The sequence below is a fragment of the Panulirus ornatus genome, chromosome 3 (genome assembly GCF_036320965.1).
Source record: "Panulirus ornatus isolate Po-2019 chromosome 3, ASM3632096v1, whole genome shotgun sequence".
Lineage (NCBI taxonomy): Eukaryota > Metazoa > Arthropoda > Malacostraca > Decapoda > Palinuridae > Panulirus > Panulirus ornatus.
The window spans coordinates 37554475-37575657 of record NC_092226.1 but is presented as its reverse complement, the minus strand read 5'-3'; the positions used below and the strand labels follow the sequence as shown (position 1 = coordinate 37575657).

Genomic DNA, 21183 nt, shown 5'->3' with positions numbered 1-21183 from the left:
AACGCGGGAGACAGCGACAAAGCAAAATAAAAAAAAAAATAAGAAATATATATATATATATATATATATATATATATATATATATATATATATATATGTGAGAAATACTTAGAAAAGCAAATGGATTTGTATGTAGCATTTATGGATCTGGAGAAGGCATATGATAGAGTTGATAGAGATGCTATGTTGAAGGTATTAAGAATATATGGTGTGGGAGGCAAGTTGTTAAAAGCAGTGAAAAGTTTTTATCGAGGATGTAAGGCATGTGTACGTGTAGGAAGAGAGGAAAGTGATTGGTTCTCAGTAAATGTAGGTTTGCGGCAGGGGTGTGTGATGTCTCCATGGTTGTTTAATTTGTTTATGGATGGGGTTGTTAGGGAGGTGAATGCAAGAGTTTTGGAAAGAGGGGCAAATATGAAGTCTGTTGGGGATGAGAGAGCTTGGGAAGTGAGTCAGTTGTTGTTCGCTGATGATACAGCGCTGGTGGCTGATTCATGTGAGAAACTGCAGAAGCTGGTGACTGAGTTTGGTAAAGTGTGTGAAAGAAGAAAGTTAAGAGTAAATGTGAATAAGAGCAAGGTTATTTGGTACAGTAGGGTTGAGGGTCAAGTCAGTTGGGAGGTAAGTTTGAGTGGAGAAAAACTGGAGGAAGTAAAGTGTTTTAGATATCTGGGAGTGGATCTGGCAGCAGATGGAACCATGGAAGCAGAAGTGGATCATAGGGTAGGGGAGGGGGCAAAAATTCTGGGAGCCTTGAAGAATGTGTGGAAGTCGAGAACATTATCTCGGAAAGCAAAAATGGGTATGTTTGAAGGAATAGTGGTTCCAACAATGTTGTATGGTTGCGAGGCGTGGGCTATGGATAGAGTTGTGCGCAGGAGGATGGATGTGCTGGAAATGAGATGTTTGAGGACATTATGTGGTGTGAGGTGGTTTGATCGAGTAAGTAACGTAAGGGTAAGAGATGTGTGTGGAAATAAAAAGAGCGTGGTTGAGAGAGCAGAAGAGGGTGTTTTGAAATGGTTTGGGCACATGGAGAGAATGAGTGAGGAAAGATTGACCAAGAGGATATATGTGTCGGAGGTGGAGGGAACGAGGAGAAGTGGGAGACCAAATTGGAGGTGGAAAGATGGAGTGAAAAAGATTTTGTGATTGGGGCCTGAACATGCAGGAGGGTGAAAGGAGGGCAAGGAATAGAGTGAATTGGATCGATGTGGTATACTGGAGTTGACGTGCTGTCAGTGGATTGAATCAGGGCATGTGAAGCGTCTGGGGTAAACCATGGAAAGCTGTGTAGGTATGTATATTTGCGTGTGTGGACATATGTATATACATGTGTATGGGGGTGGGTTGGGCCATTTCTTTCGTCTGTTTCCTTGCGTTACCTCGCAAACGCGGAGACAGCGACAAAGCAAAAAAAAAAAAAAGAAAAATATGTATATGTATATATATGTATACATTGAGATGTATAGGTATGTATATTTGTGTGTGTGGACGTGTATGTATATACGTGTGTATGTGGGTGGGTTGGGCCATTCTTTCGTCTGTTTCCTTGCGCTACCTCGCTAACGCGGGAGACAGCGACAAAGCAGAATAAATAAAAATAAAACATTGTTTTCAATACTCAACAGAAATTGTAGCTATCACTTCATAAGGTGATTTTGTACAGAGAAATGTTGTTATTGGAAGAGGAAGGGGCTATGTAAGTGGTGCACCCCACTGAATTGAGATTTGAATACGGTACAATGTTTCAGTAATGATTGAATTGATAAATATCATTGCAAATGCAAAACATAGACGCAACCTGTACTGTAATAAGAATGTTCCAGAAAAAATAAACAGTACAGTGCTTACTTTAAAAAAGAAAATGAATACATGGCAGAAGGAGATAATGATTCAACAAAAGATTGGCAATTTCTGACAGTGTATATGGCTGCAGAGGACAACATGCATCACACACAGTGGGCACTTCTCAGTAACCCAGATATAGGTAAAATCTTGTTAAGTTCTCATAGGTAGGCAAGGTTATGTTAAGTCAGTTACACCTCTGTACACAGATTAGCTTGAAAAGATTGTAATAGAACATGTGGAAGGATTGCGAGACAGGGAGTTTAGGAGATTGTATGATAGTAATATTAAAGTGGTTGGTTTAAGAGAAAGACCACCTGTGACATGGGCAAATAGAGTTTAAGAGTACTGGAGGGAGAGAAATGGTGGGAGAATGGGTGGAATGGTGACAGTGAGGGAGGAATGTAAAGACAGAGATAAGTGAGACTCTTTTGCTGTGGCTGCACCCTTGATGGGAGTTCTTGGAAGGAATGGGTAGTAGAGATGTATTTAGACAAATACAGAAAACTCAAGGAAAGAAAATCTGTACCTAATGATAATGAATGAACAGCAGAGCCTCAACATGTAGAGAAACAAACACCAAATAGAGAACATTTCAGTACATAGTAACATAGTTCCCAGCCTGGTATTTGCATCTTCACAAAGGTCGCATCTCCCCATGTTGAGCAGATAGGTTTGGAGTAAAGATGGAAAGATTATTTTCCTTTGCCACAGTAGTGTACCCATGTGACATTGGTAGATCATGGTGGGAAAAAGGGTGGATGGAGAAGCGGGTAGCACTGAAGGTAGAGAAGATTGTAACTCAAGCATATGTTAGTGATTGTTGTAAAGTTTTCATGATTTTCTCTGATTAGTTCTTAAACATAGTTTGGAGATTTTATCTTTTTTTTCATTTTTAGACTTGTAACATTAATCAAAATTTGAAAACATTCAAACTATTAAAATAGCACCATGTGGTAATGGCTTCATATCAACAGATTTTTTTTCATACATATCATAGCTTCTAATTGTATATGTTTTATTCAGTAGTTATTCAACATGGTTTCATTATTCTTATCACCATTCAATAAGTTTGAAATATATCCACCCAGCATCAGTATTCAGATGCAAACCTTTAATGCAATTATGGGAGGATTATAAAATATACTGTATTTTGTGTTGTGAATTAAATTTTTGAAAATGGTGCAGCATTTTATTATAGCAAAGTTAACTAATAAAAGTATGGAACTGTTTCTGCAAATAAAAATATAGTGGGACTTCATTGTAATGATAATATAGTACAATCTGTTCTGTAGTTTATAGGGTTATTTGTCTCCTTTATTAGTAAGTAGATAGGCAGAAACATGTAAGTTAATGATATAAATTTCCATTGTAATATTATAGCCATCTGTTAAATGAATTGGTTCCCAAATTTATTATAGGATAACTGTAGTAAATGAGCTTCCATATATGGAGATTCTGGTAGAACTATATATGCAGTTATGTGAAATGAAATTGTGCTATTTACATTAACACTCTCTCTCTCTCTCTCTCTCTCTCTCTCTCTCTCTCTCTCTCTCTCTCTCTCTCTCTCTCTCTCTCTCTCTCTCTCTCTCTCTCTCTCTCTCTCTCTCTCTCTCTCTCTCTCTCTCTCTCTCTCTCTCTCTCTCTCTCTCTCTCTCTCTCTCTCTCTCTCTCTCTCTCTCTCTCTCTCTCTCTCTCTCTCTCTCTCTCTCTCTCTCTCTCTCTCTCTCTCTCTCTCTCTCTCTCTCTCTCTCTCTCTCTCTCTCTCTCTCTCTCTCTCTCTCTCTCTCTCTCTCTCTCTCTCTCTCTCTCTCTCTCTCTCTCTCTCTCTCTCTCTCTCTCTCTCTCTCTCTCTCTCTCTCTCTCTCTCTCTCTCTCTCTCTCTCTCTCTCTCTCTCTCTCTCTCTCTCTCTCTCTCTCTCTCTCTCTCTCTCTCTCTCTCTCTCTCTCTCTCTCTCTCTCTCTCTCTCTCTCTCTCTCTCTCTCTCTCTCTCTCTCTCTCTCTCTCTCTCTCTCTCTCTCTCTCTCTCTCTCTCTCTCTCTCTCTCTCTCTCTCTCTCTCTCTCTCTCTCTCTCTCTCTCTCTCTCTCTCTCTCCAGATTTCCTAATTCCATTAGTATAGCTTAAAATGAATGATAGATATTATGTAACTGTTACAGAGTTTCTGAATTGCACAGCTTGGTAGCATGGGATGCATGACCTTACTTCCTTAGTAATTCCCATGTAAACTTACTTCTTTACATCACGTCTGACTTTACAGTTTATTGTACATTGTATGGCACTTAACTGATTTCCCCCTCCAGGTTATATTCACCGACACTGTCCAGCCGATTGAAAGAGGCAGGAATTAGGTAAATCCGTATGCAGTGGCATGTAAAACTTAATTTTATCCTTTCCTTGTATTGTGGAAACCTTGCTCATTAGTGTGACATTACCATTTCATGAACAGTGATTTTGAAGCTCTTTGAAATTATAATGAAACAAATTACAATCCTAATTATTAGTCAGAAAATAATACAAACACATATTTCAGAGCTCACTTTAGTGCCTACCAGATATAGATGTAGAGCCTTGTATACTTTTATCTATTTGAGCAGTTAAATCCTTGTTCATGGCATAGTCACAAAGAGAACTTTGTGTTCATTTACTTGCTTATTACCATCAGTTAATTTTTTGGCTATATATATATATATATATATAGTGCATATATATGTAAGCAACCACTCGCTTAATGTACCTGTATAATTTTTTATCATACAAATCAGGACACCTTTTATAGGGCTCCTGTAGATCAAGAGCTGCAGCATTGTCAGTAGCAGAGTTCTTCATTGAGATGTACTCCTTTCATCTATAGACAGTGGTATAACCTTGCTATAGGCATTCAATAGGTGGGAGCCCCACATATGTAAAACTCCCTTCCCATACAGTTTAAAGAGATGATTAAACACACACACACACACACACACTCCTTGAATCATTAAAGGCCTGCATGGGTTCAAATCCTGGGCATCACAGTCCAAAGCCAATTCCAGCAGTTCATCTTTCCATCACAGTTGGTTGATAGTTGGCTACCTGGCTTAGGTGGAGTTTGTTTTTACTCATAAGAGAGGGAAGACTTGATGTACATATATAAGGTTGAGAGGGAAACACAGGTGTAAAACTCTCTCTCCCTCTTACACACAAATAGGAATCATTCATCCACACAAACATTACTGGACTCCACCTGCTTATGGTTATGCCACAGGTGAAATGTAAACTTAACTGCAATTGTATCATCATTAGTAGATGAAAAGGAGAACATTCTCATTGAGAAACTTATCATTCCATAGGAGTCCATTATTTCCCTTCTATTGGATGTAGTGCAACCTTGACACTGCAGTAAAAGGAGTCCTGGCATTATGTAAATAAAAGATTAGACACACACACTCACCCATCCCTTGATATATGGGATAGTTGTGTGCTCAAAAATTCATCTATACAGAAAAAAAATCCGCTTAGGGAAACACTTTTTCCCATTCCCTCTGTACAATAGGAGATGCATTCTTACGGAAAAAAGGTTTATCCCCAAGACAGAATAAAAACACTTTTAAGAATGCAGGAAACCATTTAATTATATGTATTTGATATATTCAGTAATGTTGTGATAATGATAAAGATGAAATAAAGCACGGAATGAATATCATACTATATTTGCTCCAAGGAATTTATGTGTACTTGAAAAGTTGTCCTAATAGTGAAATTCTCCATTGCAATACTCATTATTCCTAGAGAAAATAATTTGGTCCAGAGACTAAAAACACAGAATAAGAATACAGAAACCCTTTTTAAACATGTATTTGATATATTTGATAATGTTGAGTATAAAAATTAATGATGATACAAAGACACAAATGAAAATTGTAATGACTGTATCTTTATAATTTACCAAAGACTGTGCTGTCATTGTGTGAAGTTGTTTTGCTGTATGATGTGAGGAAGCTATTAGGAGGGAGAGGGAGGTGCAGGATTGTGTACATCACCCTTTGAGTCATCTTTTTCTGCTGCAGGCACTGTTACTAGTGGAAAATCACTTTTCAGTTTCCTTATTTTGCAAATGTAAGAAATTGTCAAAAAATACGTTAAAAGATTGTTGATGCTTAGAATGCCCCTTTTTTTATATCTTTATACAACACTTTATAGCAGTGATTCATATTGTTTACTCCTCCAGAAACTTTAAGGCTACATTCATGATTTGAATCATTATTTTTTAGAATTAACAAACTTACTTCAAAAGAAAAAGCTCCAAAAAGTTATGTAGTTAACTGTTGTTATGTTGCACACCATTAGTCTTACACTCACTCTTGAGGTTGAGAGGTGCAGCATAACTCCCTCATGACTGGGCACACTAATTGCCTGTGATGTAATCATCTGTTGGTATTCCATCATCTTATTTTTAAGTAGATATAGATGTTCAGTTGGGCATATGCTTCCATCACAATCTTGTCTCTTCCGTATTAGTCCATAAAATGCTCCCATCATCTTGTGACAAACCTTTAATTAAAGCCCTGCTCCCATTGTCACAGTTAATAAAAGCATTTCTCCTGTTTAAAATTCGTAGCTTTTGTTTTCTTCAACTAGTTATCCATGGATGTCATTAGCTGCATATCACCACAACTGGAAAAATATCATTCCAGTGCTCACTATTGAAGTTATTTTCTAGAATGAAACAGTTTCTGGGGCATTGGTGTTGATATTGTTAGGGCACTTAAAGTTATTTGTTTATTTTTTCATATAAATAAACTATGATTTAACATAGAAATATTATTATTATTATTATTATTATTTTGCTTTGTCGCTGTCTCCCGCGCCTGCGAGGTAGCGCAAGGAAACAGACGAAAGAAATGGCCTAACCCACCCACACTCGCAAACATACACACCCACACATCCCAGCGTACACACATATATACACACACAGACACACACACATATACACACATGCACACTATTCACACTGTCTGCCCCCTACTCACCCCCATCGCCACCCCGCCACACATGGAATAACATCCCCCCCCAAGATATATATGCATAGTCTGAACTCATGCCCTATAAAGGAAACATGCCTAGGGAAAAAAAATATCATATGCTTGTACTAGCTTGCCCTCTGCCTGTGGCCTGTTATGGATGAGGCACCAAAGTCTTAGAAGTGGCACTGGAGTTCACCAGTTATGGAGACTTTTGCTGTGGCCACCCCCTCGAGGGAGTTCCCAAAGGGTTTTTTTTTTTTTCATGAATATCAATGTTTTTTATTTTTACCTTTGGGTATGCAATCTCTTATCCCCCACCTCGCCCACACACACACAAAAGAAAAAAAAGATTAAGAAATGCATGAAAAGGTAACTAATTTTTTCCTTAAAAATTAATTACTTTTTTTTTTTTAGATGCAGAAAAACTAACAAAACTATTGTATTTTTAAGCAGTTGTATTAATAGGAAACACATTATGTACTGGATTAGCCTGTTATAAGTAAAGGTAGCATGGATGCTGTGGGATGTGAGGGTTATCATCACAGTCGATATAATGTTGTAAAAGAGTGAAATAGTCAGAAATGAGACTCACACAGCACATAATGATAGCACCTACAGAAAAACCTGGAATATGGAGTAGATCAAAACACAATGAACTGTTATGAAATTCACCCAAGGACAAGCAGCAGATTGAAATGTTTGATGTAAAGTTATAGCTATGAAATAGCAATTTAGAGATGAAAAATTTCATAGAAATGAATTTTAGCCCTCTTTATAATGAACTGGTTTCCTAATCACCAATCTAAAAGTTACAGTTAAGTGGATTTCTGTATAACGAGTTTCCATACATTAGGGGTTGGAGATTATATATATATATATATATATATATATATATATATATATATATATATATATATATATATATATATATGCCATGAATATGCACTTAAGCAAGTAATTCAGCTTTAGGCTATAAGCAATGCATGTCTTATTACCTGTTTCAGGGGTATCCCTCAATTCTTATAAGATTTTGTAAATAACACTGCACTTTATACATGTGTCAGGTATTCAAAAAAGCAATGTTTAATGCTTGCCAACAGATATAATGCTTTGCCTTTAATTACATACAAAGATGTAAATATCATCTGCGACAGGTTTAGTGTGCTGGTACATTTATTTGATACATAAAGCTGGGTTGCTTTAACTCATTCTGCTAGTGAAAATATTGAAATGGAATGGTTATGGCTTTTAAGATGCAGTCTCTTCATGATAACTGCTGTGCTGGTTTGTGTATGGTATTAAATTTGGGTGGATTCATTGGTATGTCTTTCAAGACATTATGTTCACAGGGTTTCTTTCTCTCTAGGACCAAAATCCCGGTTCTTGTGGGTCCTGCCTCTGATTGGGAACGGTAAATCGGTGTGGTGTTACTGGCTGTTTGATGTGGTCTTGCTTAAAATAATTTTATTGGGTTATGGCAGAATGTATTTTTTTTCCACCAATGTAAGGTTGATTAGTGTCAGGAGTAATATTACATATTTCATTACATAAGTGGCACTGAAACGTTGCTGTTTGAGAATTCATCAGGGTTTGAAATGGTGGGAGACCAAGAGCCCAAGGCTCATATTTTTCATGTCAATTTTCTTAGCTCCCATTTACTGGAAGCCTGTTTGATTCTAATGGAGAAACAGTAAGGGGAAAAAAGTGAGCTGAATTTAAGGTGTGTATAGGGCATGAAATGCCAGAGAGGGAAATGATGGATGAAAAGGGAGTTTCCTCAGTTTCCTTTATTGCACACCCTTGGTTCTATAGTATGATCCTTCTGTTATGTACGACAAAGGTTAGATTTGAATACATCTTAAGTATCCCATTTTGGCAAATGAGTGTGATGATTATGTGAATTGTACACCTTACATGTTAAAAAGTACCAAAAGCTCAAGCCGATTATATGAATTGTACACCTTACATGTTAAAAAGTACCAAAAGCTCAAGCCGATTATATGAATTGTACACCTTACATGTTAAAAAGTACCAAAAGCTTAAGCCACCCTTTGCTTTATAGTGTTGACAATAAATAAGCTTGTGTCCTATATAGAAATTCATTCTTTTTGCTTGAAATGTTTAGATATATTGACATTCAGATACCCTAGTGATTAGGCACTCAGACTGGTTTATAAGAAGTGAAAGTGCTTGACCATTAAAAAAATCAAAAGTTAAACTCCAAATTATTAATATGAATATTTTTTGAATGATACCTGACTTGAGGTTTACATATTGCATCCTTAGAGAATACAGTGTAACATAACTTACCATAGTATTAGCATAACATTATCAGTAAAAAGTATATCCATGAAATACTAACAGAACATATCCTAAATCCTTTACGTTTCAAATATTTGTACGAGGTTTGTTTATATCACTGAATTTGTATATTGATATACAGAGGAAAGTTAATAGATATTATTAGGATTATTATTGAAAATTGACGCAAGAATAACTTAGTGCTGTAGACCATGAAGAATTTAGTTTTTCTTGTTAGCACATTACACCCCTTCTTGTTTATCTTTTCATCCTGCTGTACAGTAATACATAATCACAGGATAATGTTAGTTTTTTATGGTACCATTTGAAGTATTTACTTCATTTTATATTCGTATGATGAAAAATATTGATAAAGATAAAAATGTAGTCTATTGCATGAATATTGACTTGGATCTGAAGAACCATTACAACTAGGCTGTGCAGAAAATTCATATCTTTAGTTTAGTTTCTGGTTTCATGTGGATGAAAACTAGGTCTGTATATAACTTCATTTTATAATCGTAAGTCTGTAGTAGACTGGCACATTTTTCATCTTGTGGAGCCTCCTTAGCTCTGAGTTTTTCCCTGTGTTCAAACCCTGTTTAAGATGAACATTGTTTTTCACATATTTGTAATTTTAATATTCATACAAAGAAAATGATATTGGTACTGATGATGTGCTTTCTTAAAATGATTGTTTACGCTTTATAGAGATAAAAACCCTTATCCCACAATTCAACCTTTCATTGGTTTGGAAATATCCGTGCGTAGCTACAGACAGCAATTTTATGTTGGTCTTGGATATGGAATATTTTGATAATGCTTGACATTCTTTGTTCATACAAATTTTGCATTTTGACCTTTGTTTTGTTTACATTGCATGATGTGTTTTCAAACTTCCAGAAAGCATTCATACTGTAAATGATTGGGAATTGTTTACAATTTGATTATAAATGTTTTACCCCAACCCTTACAGATATTGCATAAATGGAACTTGGCTTTACTAGCTTGAGTTGCATAATAATAGATTTGAAATACTTATGCATTTATCCCTAACAAAAGATAGATGTCATCTTTCCAGTTCGATGTCATCATTAACACAGCTGTGTTGTGCATGACTGATTGTAAGCTTTATTAGCACTGTTATATATACAAATTATTTGATGAAGCAATAGTTATTGGTATTATGCATAGGTCAGGATCATGAAGAAATTTGATTGTGATGTCACATACATATATTATTTTGAATCTTGCTTAGAATTCCTACTTCTATTAATAAGGACATTCAAAGTACAAATGTTATTAGAGTGAATCATTTGCTTTGATTAACATCCTTTTTAGTCTTAAAATTTGTAGTATATCCATAATTAATTTTCATTAACTTTTAGTAGATTTCCAATATGAATGAAAAATATGATTTGTTACATAGCATGCCAAAACTTGACTAATTGAACTATAAATTAGTAATTGATTTATCAGTTTTAAGTAAGGAACCTCTGTGTACAATTACAAAGCATTTATGTGATGAGTTGATGTACATTACATATGGACAACTTCAGTTGTACATTGAAGTCCTGAATGAGTACAGAAGTGGCATTGTTCATATTACATTTCAACATGGTGATGGCTGTTTCTCTGTGACCCCCCAGGACTAACCTATCTGGCTCCACATCTAACCTGAATGTTGCAGGAACACCCCTCAGGTAAACAGACACTCTTGATTTTGGCTATAGTGTGTATTATGTATCCATATTAAATTTTTTCAGCAGGTGAATACGTAAAAGTTGCTCTTAAGTACTGCCTTTTAGATCAGTTAATTCATAATCTGTAATGTCAGAATTGTCTTTTGTGGATAAAATTGGCAAAGTAGACCTAGATATCATTCGGCTAGAAAAATAAGTTCTAATTGAAACATTGCAAATAGATTGGAACTGAAAATCATGTTCCAGTCAGTGTGAAAAGGTTGAATGCAAGTAAATATGTCATCAGTAGCACCCCCACACCAGTCTCCTCTTGACTGTGAGTGCTCCTCATAAATTCAGTTTTATGAAAAACATTGAAAAAAAGTGTGTGGAAAATGTGTAAATACTGATAGTTTCTGCAAGTACAAAAAGGCAGATTCCTTTTTAAGAATAATATTGTTCTGGAGATAGTACTAAATGTTATGATTATTGTTGTTAAACATTTGACAGGTCTTAGCCCTGAAAGGAGTTTGACTTTAGATGGCATGTAATGATGATAACTGATTAAGATCTCAGTGTTTTATGAATGTATTAAAATGAAAACAAATGTATTAGCCTTAACAGCAGTTATCTTGTAGGAATACTTGATTTGGCACATTAAGGAAAAATTATGAAATATGGAAATTATTGTAGTTGTAAGTGCAGTAGTAGCAGCAAGATGTTACTGGATAGCTGTAGAGTGCAAGAGAAAGTTGGGTTTAAAATTGATCATTTTAAGGCAAGTTTTATTTAGCATTAACAAGGCATTACTTCATGAGCCCATATGTTTGCTTTCAAGGTGGATAATTTAGTTGTGTTTTACTTTAATCTCATCTTCAAGCTGGTCTTTAGGCTTCATCAGTGTCATACTCCCTACTTTCTTCTCACCATACCATTTACCAGGACTCTTTTATTCCACATTGCATCTTCTAAACTCGCCGTTTCCACAACGCTGTTGTCTAAAACATTCGACAGTTTCCCTATACTCACTCCATCTCCTCTGCCTGTTACCTTTTCCCCTATTGGCTCTCATGCTCCCATTTGTTTTCTTACACTGTCTTTTTCAAATGATGTTCTGGTGATTAATTTTGTGTGTTAGCATGATAGCCTTTCATAGGATGGTTCTCATAATTGATAAATTTTGTGTGTTAGCTTGATAGTCTCTCATAGAATGGTTCTTGTAATTTTACCCCCATTATTGTATTTACTGTCTGGTTACGATAATCCCTCTCCCATTTTCATGAATTTGCATTTCCCAGAGTTTTTTTCAGTAATCTCATATATTTCTACCTTTTATTTTGGTCTGTACTGTATTTTATAATGATGCAGACTGAATAATGTTAAGCTACATCATGACTCTTCTCTCAAAGAATATGTCAAAGGCCTTCAGGAAGTCCAAGAATATATTGTCTACTCACCCATCCCTTTTTTCTTATAAGTTACTTTTCCTCCCATTGAAATCCAAGAGATGTGTTGTGCAAGAATTTTTTTTTTTCTTTAAGGAAGCATATTTTCTTTCTCTAAGGTAGCTTGTGCTACTAAAAAAATCGTATGTGCTTTCAAGATTATCTTCTTTAGTATCTTTTAGGATATTCTCAGCATTAATGTTTTGCAATTCAGAGTTACATCTATATTACCATTTTTGTATACTGGCTCTACATTGACTATTCTACCCTGTTAGAACATGGCAATATGAATATCATAGAAATAGAAATATGAATTTTGAAAGTAATTAAATGTTTTTGTACTATAAAGAGAAGTTACCATATTATAGTACAGATAAATTAATCATGGAGAGGGTCCAGGTTAGTGATAGTAAACACAGTGAGAGTTTATACTGCTTTATATTATTCATTTGTTTCCCCAAATTATGATATACATATGATGATTATACTGTGTGAACATCATTACCCCTCAGAATTTCAGAATTTCAAGTTGAGGGAATATGTGATGAGCCATTATTTTTCTTTTATTTCCTGTGCATGCTAGTCTATGTTGTTTCAAAGGATATCAGGAAAAATGGGGAAAGACAATGAAACACATAACGCTAGCAGTTGCTTATCCAGGATCATGAAATACTGTAGTAGATTCTGAACAAGGCACCTACAATTTATTTCTAACCTTGTGTTACAAGTAGGTAATTAATATACATGTAATATTAACCATTTGATCTAACATTTAGATGAGATACATAATATTCAAATAATTTCTACAGGTCCCGAACTTCATCAACTACTAGTCTTAACTCCAATCATTCCACAAGCAAAATCCCAACTCTGAGGTAACTAACATGGGTTGTAGAGCAGGCATGGGTGGCAGCACTTGTGTTACTTGTGGTTACTTTAGACAGCATTAATTTTTTTAATTGTCTTGCTTTATGTTTACTTGTAGATTCTTACTAATATAAAGGATGTCTTTTTCAATTTCCTGTCCATTTGATATTATGGATGGCATTTTTAAGAAAATTTGCACTGAGTAAGGTATTGGATTCCTTCATCGTACTTTCCAGGTATAACTAATATATTTTAATGAGTTTTCCCAGTTGTTTATTGTTTGTCATGAGAAGGAACATGGTGAAAACAAAAAAGATAATTATCTTCATCCCTAATATTTCTGGAATGTAGCTCTGTAATGCAGCTAATTATTAACTTTATCCTTTTAACACCTCTTGCAGACAAAAAAAGTCCGCCACACAAACCACTACTTCCAAGACTTCCACAACCTCCAGGTAATTAATAACTACTCCTTTAACATGTTGATTAGAGTTATGAAATAGAATGTAGGAATGTAGTATTACAAGCTTTAGAATGAATTAAGCATACAAATCCAGAATGTATTTTCTGGAGTTCAATAGCTTCAAGGCAGTGCTTCATTTGGGCAAGAAAATAATGGACTTCCTTGGAGCAAGTAATTCTTCAAATGACTACAATCCTCTTTGTCCAGTAACAGTGATACAACTATTTATAATTACCATGGTACCTCCTTATAAGAAAGTCTTGATGTTATCTAGGACCTGTTCTTAAAGGCTCCTGCAGCCCTAAGATGTACTATTTTCAGTATCAAGGAAACGTGAACCTCTTGGATTAGAAATTTAAAGTTCTTTGATGAGATTGTCCTCTCAGTTTTATAGCCTCTCCAAAGGTAACATTTCACGTGTGGTGTAACCTCAAGCAAGCAGAGACCAGAAACATGAGATATATTTACTTCCTGTCTGAGGAGTCCCCTTTATCTTTGTGAGGTTCCTGCAGCACTGGTTAGGACCATACGTTATAAAGTGTTGTGACCATGTGTGTGCAGAGAGTGCATTGCAATTGAGTAATAAGTGCTCAGTGTCATCTTTATGGTTGTTACATCATGGTCATGAAGGCTCTTGGTATGTACTGAAATGGTGTTTGTAGTAATAGGTGATTATCAGAGCATAGACAGGAGAGTGTCTTAAGATAGGGAATGTGGTTTCTGGTGGGTTGGAGTTTAATACTGAATTGGGAGTTAATTTGTTAAGTGCTTTTCAGGTTTAAGTGAGTGTTTTGTCTTTGTTATATTTGTTTGACTGAGGAGATCTGTGAACAGAGGTTGCTGAAGTATGAGGCAGGTGGAAGCTTTTTATTTCTACTTGTTGGTAGGTGTATAGTTTTAGTGTGGCATGGGTAGGAGGGTTCAAGTGCTGTTGCATCAAATTGACTGCTAAGCTTGTTGATGTGGGACTGTTTTAGGAAGATATTTGTTTCACTGTGAAGGAGCTGTATGTTTCTGTTTGCTAGGCAGCTGTAATGTGTATTATGTATCCACATTACATTTTTTTCTGCAGGTGGATACATAAAAGTTGCCCTTAAGCCCTGTCTTCTATCTCATTCTTCTATCTCCCCTGATGATGTGATCATTACATAAAAGTGCACTTGGGATCTTATGCTGTTTCCTGTGGGGCAGGGTAGCAACAGGAATGGATGAAGGCAAGCTAGTATGAATATGTACATAGGTATATATGTATATGTCTTTGTATGTGTATGTATAGTTTGATATGTATATGTATGTGTCTGGGTGTTTATGTATATATATGTGTGTGTGTGTGTGTATGAGTGGATGGGCCATTCTTTGTTTCCTGGCACTACCTCGCTGATGCAGGAAACAGTGATTAGTACAATAATGATAATTATCCCTGGGGATAGGGGAGAAAGAATACTTCCCACACATTCCTCACATGTCGTAGAAGGCGACTACAGGGGATGGGAGCGGGGGGCTAGAAACCCTCCCCTCCTTGTATTTTAACTTTCTTAAAGGGGAAGCAGAAGGAGGAGTCATGCAGGGAGTGCTCATCCTCCTCGAAGGCTCAGATTGGGGTGTCTAAATGTGTGTAGATGTAACCAAGATAAGAAAAAAGGAGAGATAGGTAGTATGTTTGAGGAAAGGAACCTGGATGTTTTGGCTCTGAGTGAAACGAAGCTCAAGGGTAAAGGGGAAGAGTAGTTTGGGAATGTCTTGGGAGTAAAGTCAGGGATTGGTGAGAGGACAAGAGAAAGGGAAGGAGTAGCACTACTCCTGAAACATGAGTGGTGAGAGTGTGTGATACAGTGTAAGAAAGTAAACTTTAGATTGATATGGGTGAAAGTGAAAGTGGATGGAGAGAGATGGGTGATTATTGGTGCCTATGCACCTTGGCATGAGGAGAAAGATCTTGAGAGGCATGTGTTTTGGGAGCAGCTGAGTGAGTGTGTTAGTAGTTTTGATGCATGAGGCCAGGTTATAGTGATGGGTAATTTGAATGCAAAGGTGAGTAATGTGGCATTTGCGGGAATAATTGGTGTACATGGGGTGTTCAGTGTTGTAAATGGAAATGGTGAAGAGCTTGTAGATTTATGTGCTGGAAAAGGACTGGGGATTGGGAATACCTGGTTTAAAAAGAGAGATATACATAAGTATACTTATGTAAGTAAGAGAGATGGCCAGAGAGCGTTATTGGATTACATGTTAATTGATAGGCACACGAAAGAGAGACTTTTGGATGTTAATGTGCTGAGAGGTGCAACTGGAGGGATGTCTGATCATTGTGGAGGCAAAAGTGAAGATTTGTTGAGGTTTTCAGTAAAGAAGAGAGAATGTTGGGGTGAAGGGAGTAGTGAGAGTAAGTGAGCTTGGGAAGGAGATTTGTGTTAGGAAGTACCAGGAGAGACTGAGTACAGAATGGAAAAAGGTGAGAACAAAGGACGTAAGGGGAGTGGGGAAGGAATGGGATTTATTTAGGGAAACAGTGATGGCTTGTGCAAAAGATGCTTGTTGCATGAAAAGCGTTGGAGGTGGGCAGATTAGAAAGGGTAGTGAGTGGTGGAATGAAGAAGTAAGATTATTAGTGAAGGAGAAGAGAGAGGCATTTGGACGATTTTTGCAAGGAAATAATGCAAATGAGTGGGAGATGTATAAAAGAAAGAGGCAGGAGGTCAAAAGAAAGGTGCGAGAGGTGAAAAAGAGGGCAATTTAGAGTTGGGGTGAAAGAGTATCATTAAATTTTAGGGAGAATAAAAAGATGTTTTGGAGAGAGGTAAATAAAGTGCGTAAGACAAGGGAACAAATGGGAACATCAGTGGAGGGGGCAAATGGGGAGTTGATAACAAGTAGTGGTGTTGTGAGAAAGAGATGGAGTGAGTATTTTGAAGGTTTGTTGAATGTGTTTGATGATAGAGTGGCAGATATAGGGTGTTTTGGTCGAGGTGGTGTGCAAAGTGACATGGTTAGGGAGAATGATTTGGTAAAGAGAGAAGAGGTAGTGAAAGCTTTGCGGAAGATGAAAGCCGGCAAGGCAGCAGGTTTGGTTGGTATTGCTGTGGAATTTATTAAAAAAAGGGGGTGACTATTGTTGACTGGTTGGTAAGAATATTTGATGTATGTATGACTCATGGTGAGGTGCCTGAGGATTGGCGGAATGCTTGCATAGTGCCATTGTACAAAGGCAAAGGGGATAAAGGTGAGTGCTCAAATTACTGAGGTATAAGTTTGTAGAGTATTCCTGGGAAATCATATGGGAGGGTATTGATTGAGAGGGTGAAGGCATGTACAGAGCATCAGATTGGGGAAGAACAGTGTGGTTTCAGAAGTGGTAGAGGATGTGTGGATCAGGTGTTTGCTTTGAAGAATGTATGTGAGAAATACTTAGAAAAGCAAATGGATTTGTATGTAGTATTTATGGATCTGGAGAAGGCATATGATAGAGATGGTAAAGATGCTCTGTGGAAGGTATTGAGAATATGTGGTGTGGGAGGCAAGTTGTTAGAAGCAGTGAAAAGTTTTTATCGAGGATGTAAGGCATGTGTACGTGTAGGAAGAGAGGAAAGTGATTGGTTCTCAGTGAATGTTGGTTTGTGGCAGGGGTGTGTGATGTCTCCATGGTTGTTTAATTTGTTTATGGATGGGGTTGTTAGGGAGGTGAATGCAAGAGTTTTGGAAAGAGGGGCAAGTATGCAGTCTGTTGTGGATGAGAGAGCTTGGGAAGTGAGTCAGTTGTTGTTCGCTGGTGGCTGATTTGTGTGAGAAACTGCAGAAGCTGGTGACTGAGTTTGGTAAAGTATGTAAAAGAAGAAAGTTGAGAGTAAATGTGAATAAGAACAAGGTTATTAGGTACAGTAGGGTTAAGGGACAAGTCAACTGGGAAGTAAGTTTGAATGGAGAAAAACTGGAGGAAGTGAAGTGTTTTAGATATCTGGGAGTGGATTTGGCAGTGGATGGAACAATGGAAGCAGAAGTGAATCATAGGGTGGGGGAGGGGGCGAAAGTTCTGGGAGCGTTGAAAAATGTGTGGAAGTCGAGAATGTTATCTCGGAAAGCAAAAATGGGTATGTTTGAAGGAATAGTGGTTCCAACAATGTTATATGGTTGCAAGGCGTGGGCTATGGATAAAGTTGTGCGCAGGAGGGTGGATGTGCTGGAAATGAGATGTTTGAGGACAATATGTGGTGTGAGGTGGTTTGATCGAGTAAGTAACAATAGGGTAAGAGAGATGTGTGGTAATAAAAAGAGTGTGGTTGAGAGAGCAGAAGAGGTTGTTTTGAAATGGTTTGGTCATATGGAGAGAATGAGTGAGGAAAGATTGACCAAGAGGATATATGTGTCAGAGGTGGAGGGAATGAGGAGAAGTGGGAGACCAAATTGGAGGTGGAAAGATGGAGTGAAAAAGATATTGAGTGATCGGGGCCTGAACATGCAGGAAGGTGAAAGGTGTGCAAGGAATAGAGTGAATTGGAACAATGTGGTATATGTATATACATATACATATATATAATTTATTTTTTCATACATATTTGCCACTTCCCACGTTAGCAAGATAGCACTAAGAACAGAGGACCAAGCCTTGGAGGGAATATCCTTACTTGGCCCCCTTCTCTGTTCCTTCTTTTGGAAAATTAAAAACATGAGGGGAGGATTTCCTGCCCCCTGCTCCCTTCCCTTTTTGTCACCTTCTGCGACATGCAGGGAATACATGGGAGTATTCTTTCTCCCCTATCTGTGAAAGAGTCCAGGTGTTACCCAGAGGAACTCTACAAAGTTTCTGCACCCCAAAGCTTTGTTTTGCAGCTGCAGAGTGGATTATCTTTGCTAACTTGATTTTATAATATTCCCCAGTTTTCCTAAAAGTTTACTGTTTATGGGGTCTGGGATTCTTTTTGACCAAATAATTATATTGTTGTTTTCCCAACAGAACTCGGACTCCATCAGGTTCCAGCAGCACAAGTGGAACTACTAGAATTGCGCGCAAGTCATCAGCAGCCTCAGATTCACCAACTGGGGTGGCAAGAAAGACAGGAATTGTGGAACCAAGACGCAAGTTATAGAAATAAACTTCTAAAATGTGAAAGACTTTGATGGGGTAACCACAAGTTGTAAACATTGTTACATGATACCTCATGTAGGTTGGACATCCACAACTAATAAACTGATGCATAGTGTTCAACAATGCATATATGGTAGTGGATTTAAAACATTTGTGTTGATAGTGTGTAACTGGTCACTTTGTGGAAAATAATCAGTGCATTGGGCAAGTATATGCTTGTCCAACACATTTAGGAGAAAGAAAGCTTTAAATGAACTGATATTGTAATGATTTTCAAATGTTTAAGATTGAATTCAAAACATACTACATTAGTGGTATTTGATAATCAAATCTGTTTAACTTAACAGGTTCATCAGAGAAGCATTCACCGAAAAATGAATTTGTTTAGCATATGTGATAACATGACAGGACAGGTCCTGTTGCCTAACTCTGTGACAGGATTCGGTATATTGAGCCCAAGTAGTGTTTTCATAAAGCTCACATTTCTAATAAAAGTGGTATAGAAACACTATCGAAGGTTCATTATGTCTAGTCTGGTCATAAAACAGTGATATGTATAGGGTAGTGCAAGCCCATTTTGAGATTTCTCAGCCATTCCACACAACATATCTTGCTTGCTTTTGAATAGGTTGTTTATATAAAAGTCTCCCAAGACATGTTGCTTGAGATTTTTCTTTAGCATGACTCAAAATATTCATAGACAATATTCCTCTTAAATATTACAAGTTGTTGCTTTCATTTCATGTCTTGCCATTTGTAATATATTTTTTCTTTAGTTCTCTACACCCATTAAATCAGTACAGAGAAGCTCAAGACAGTAGGTTGATTCACTCATCTGGTTCATAGTCTAAGGCTGTTCTCATATACTCACCATTAACGCTTCACATCTAACTTGTCTATGTGTATCATTCAAGCCTATATGGGGGTATAACAAGTTGCCAAACTTCCACAATGAGCAAGAAAATATATGTGGTTTGCAGCTTGGAGTTCAGGAGTTCAATGGTGCTTTATAGTCATATAGAATTTATACTAAGCAGATATTGGTACTTGAAATTGTTAAAATGCTCCTCAACAATTTCTTGTCTGTGCTACTAATAAAGTGCAAATATTAAGAGAAAATTAATATTGAGTTTCAGATAGTTCATGTGTCTTGTATTTTCCAAATTATAACAAGGAAAATGATTCTTGTAAAACTATGTAATCCATATAATTGCTGATCTCAATACATAAGTTGAGAAAGGTATCATTCCTTTATGTACCAAACAGCCAGAAGTTTCTTGAATTTCACAAAAATGAATTTGGGGCAGTAATAAGGTATATATGATGGTTGAAGTGGCTCTGGGGAAAAATTCTTACCTTTATGGATGAACAGCATAAGAGGGTCAGGCTGGTTCTGGGTTTTGTGAAAGCACGTACCATCAGCTTTCTAGTGGTCTTGCATCTCTCATGCTGTTCATTCAATTTGGTATCTGTATTACTCTTTATTCTGTTCTCTAACTCTTTAACAGATTTTTAATTAGTGATAAACTTCTTCCTGTTGTCTGTTTTTGTTTGTATAAACCTTTGCTTCTATGCTTTGTTATAAGTTGTAAATAATATATAATGTAGAAGTCCCATGAGAGATTTAATTATAGGGCACAAAATAAATTTCAGTGTAATTAAACAAAATCAGATGTACTAAAGTTCTTTTGGTTAAATATACTGTATGTGACCAATCATCATAGAATATTTTTTGTATTTAAATTGCTTATTATTATACTAATGCTTCGATAATAAATGAGTTAACAAAATGAAGATGTATATATATATATATATATATAAACTATATATATATATTTATATAGGTTATATGCACCCTGGTAAATATCACAAGTAAAGGAGAAATAAACACCAGACCTATTTAGGTTTTATACTTATGAAACCTATAGATGGAATGGGAGTGATCCAAGAATAAAGTTGTAAGATGCTGCTGAACATACATGTGTGTAGGTATTAGTTTTCCTGAAAGGAGGAATTTTTTCTTTCCTTCATACTTATTTGCAGTTAACTGCAACAGTGAGGCAGCACCAGAAACATATGAAGCAAAAGCCATATTTTCTCATTCTCTTGCTGTTATGTGTAGTGCACCATAACCACAACTCTCTATCCACAACCATGCTTCACAGCTTTTTCCATTTTTTTCCTTAAGGATGAGTGCACTGACAGTACATCACCCCCTGTATAGCACATTGCTCCAATCTCTGTTCCATGTATGTCTTTCACCCTCCTGTATGTTCAGGGTCCCAAACACTCAAATCTTATTCATTCCATTCTGTTAATTTCCAGTTTGGTCTCTCTCATCTCCTTGTCTCCTCCAATTCTGACACATAAATCCTTTTTGTCAATCTCCTCACTCATTCTCTCTATCTATCCAAGCCAGTTAACCTCTCTCAGCCATAATGAGACATAAATTAAGTCTTTAACTGGGCCACCAAGAACAACAAACTTCTCA

At 36.6% G+C, this 21183-nt stretch overlaps 1 protein-coding gene across 50 annotated transcripts in view; it reads left to right on the top strand.

Annotated features, from left to right (window-relative positions):
- The window catches only part of shot (dystonin-like protein short stop), a 249766-nt gene extending 229173 nt beyond the window's left edge, over positions 1 to 20593 (top strand). For 16 of the 50 annotated variants that reach the window (XM_071687017.1, XM_071687007.1, XM_071686970.1 and 13 more), the window contains 6 exons: positions 4155 to 4202; positions 8221 to 8265; positions 10805 to 10858; positions 13092 to 13157; positions 13551 to 13604; positions 18561 to 20593. In XM_071687017.1, the coding sequence (XP_071543118.1) occupies positions 4155 to 4202; positions 8221 to 8265; positions 10805 to 10858; positions 13092 to 13157; positions 13551 to 13604; positions 18561 to 18693 (400 nt within the window). In that variant the 3' untranslated portion in view covers positions 18694 to 20593. The remainder of the gene's footprint in view (positions 1 to 4154; positions 4203 to 8220; positions 8266 to 10804; positions 10859 to 13091; positions 13158 to 13550; positions 13605 to 18560) is intronic. The other 34 variants (XM_071687161.1, XM_071687257.1, XM_071687248.1 and 31 more) reach the window with 17 other exon arrangements.
- Positions 20594 to 21183: the final 590 nt, after the last annotated feature.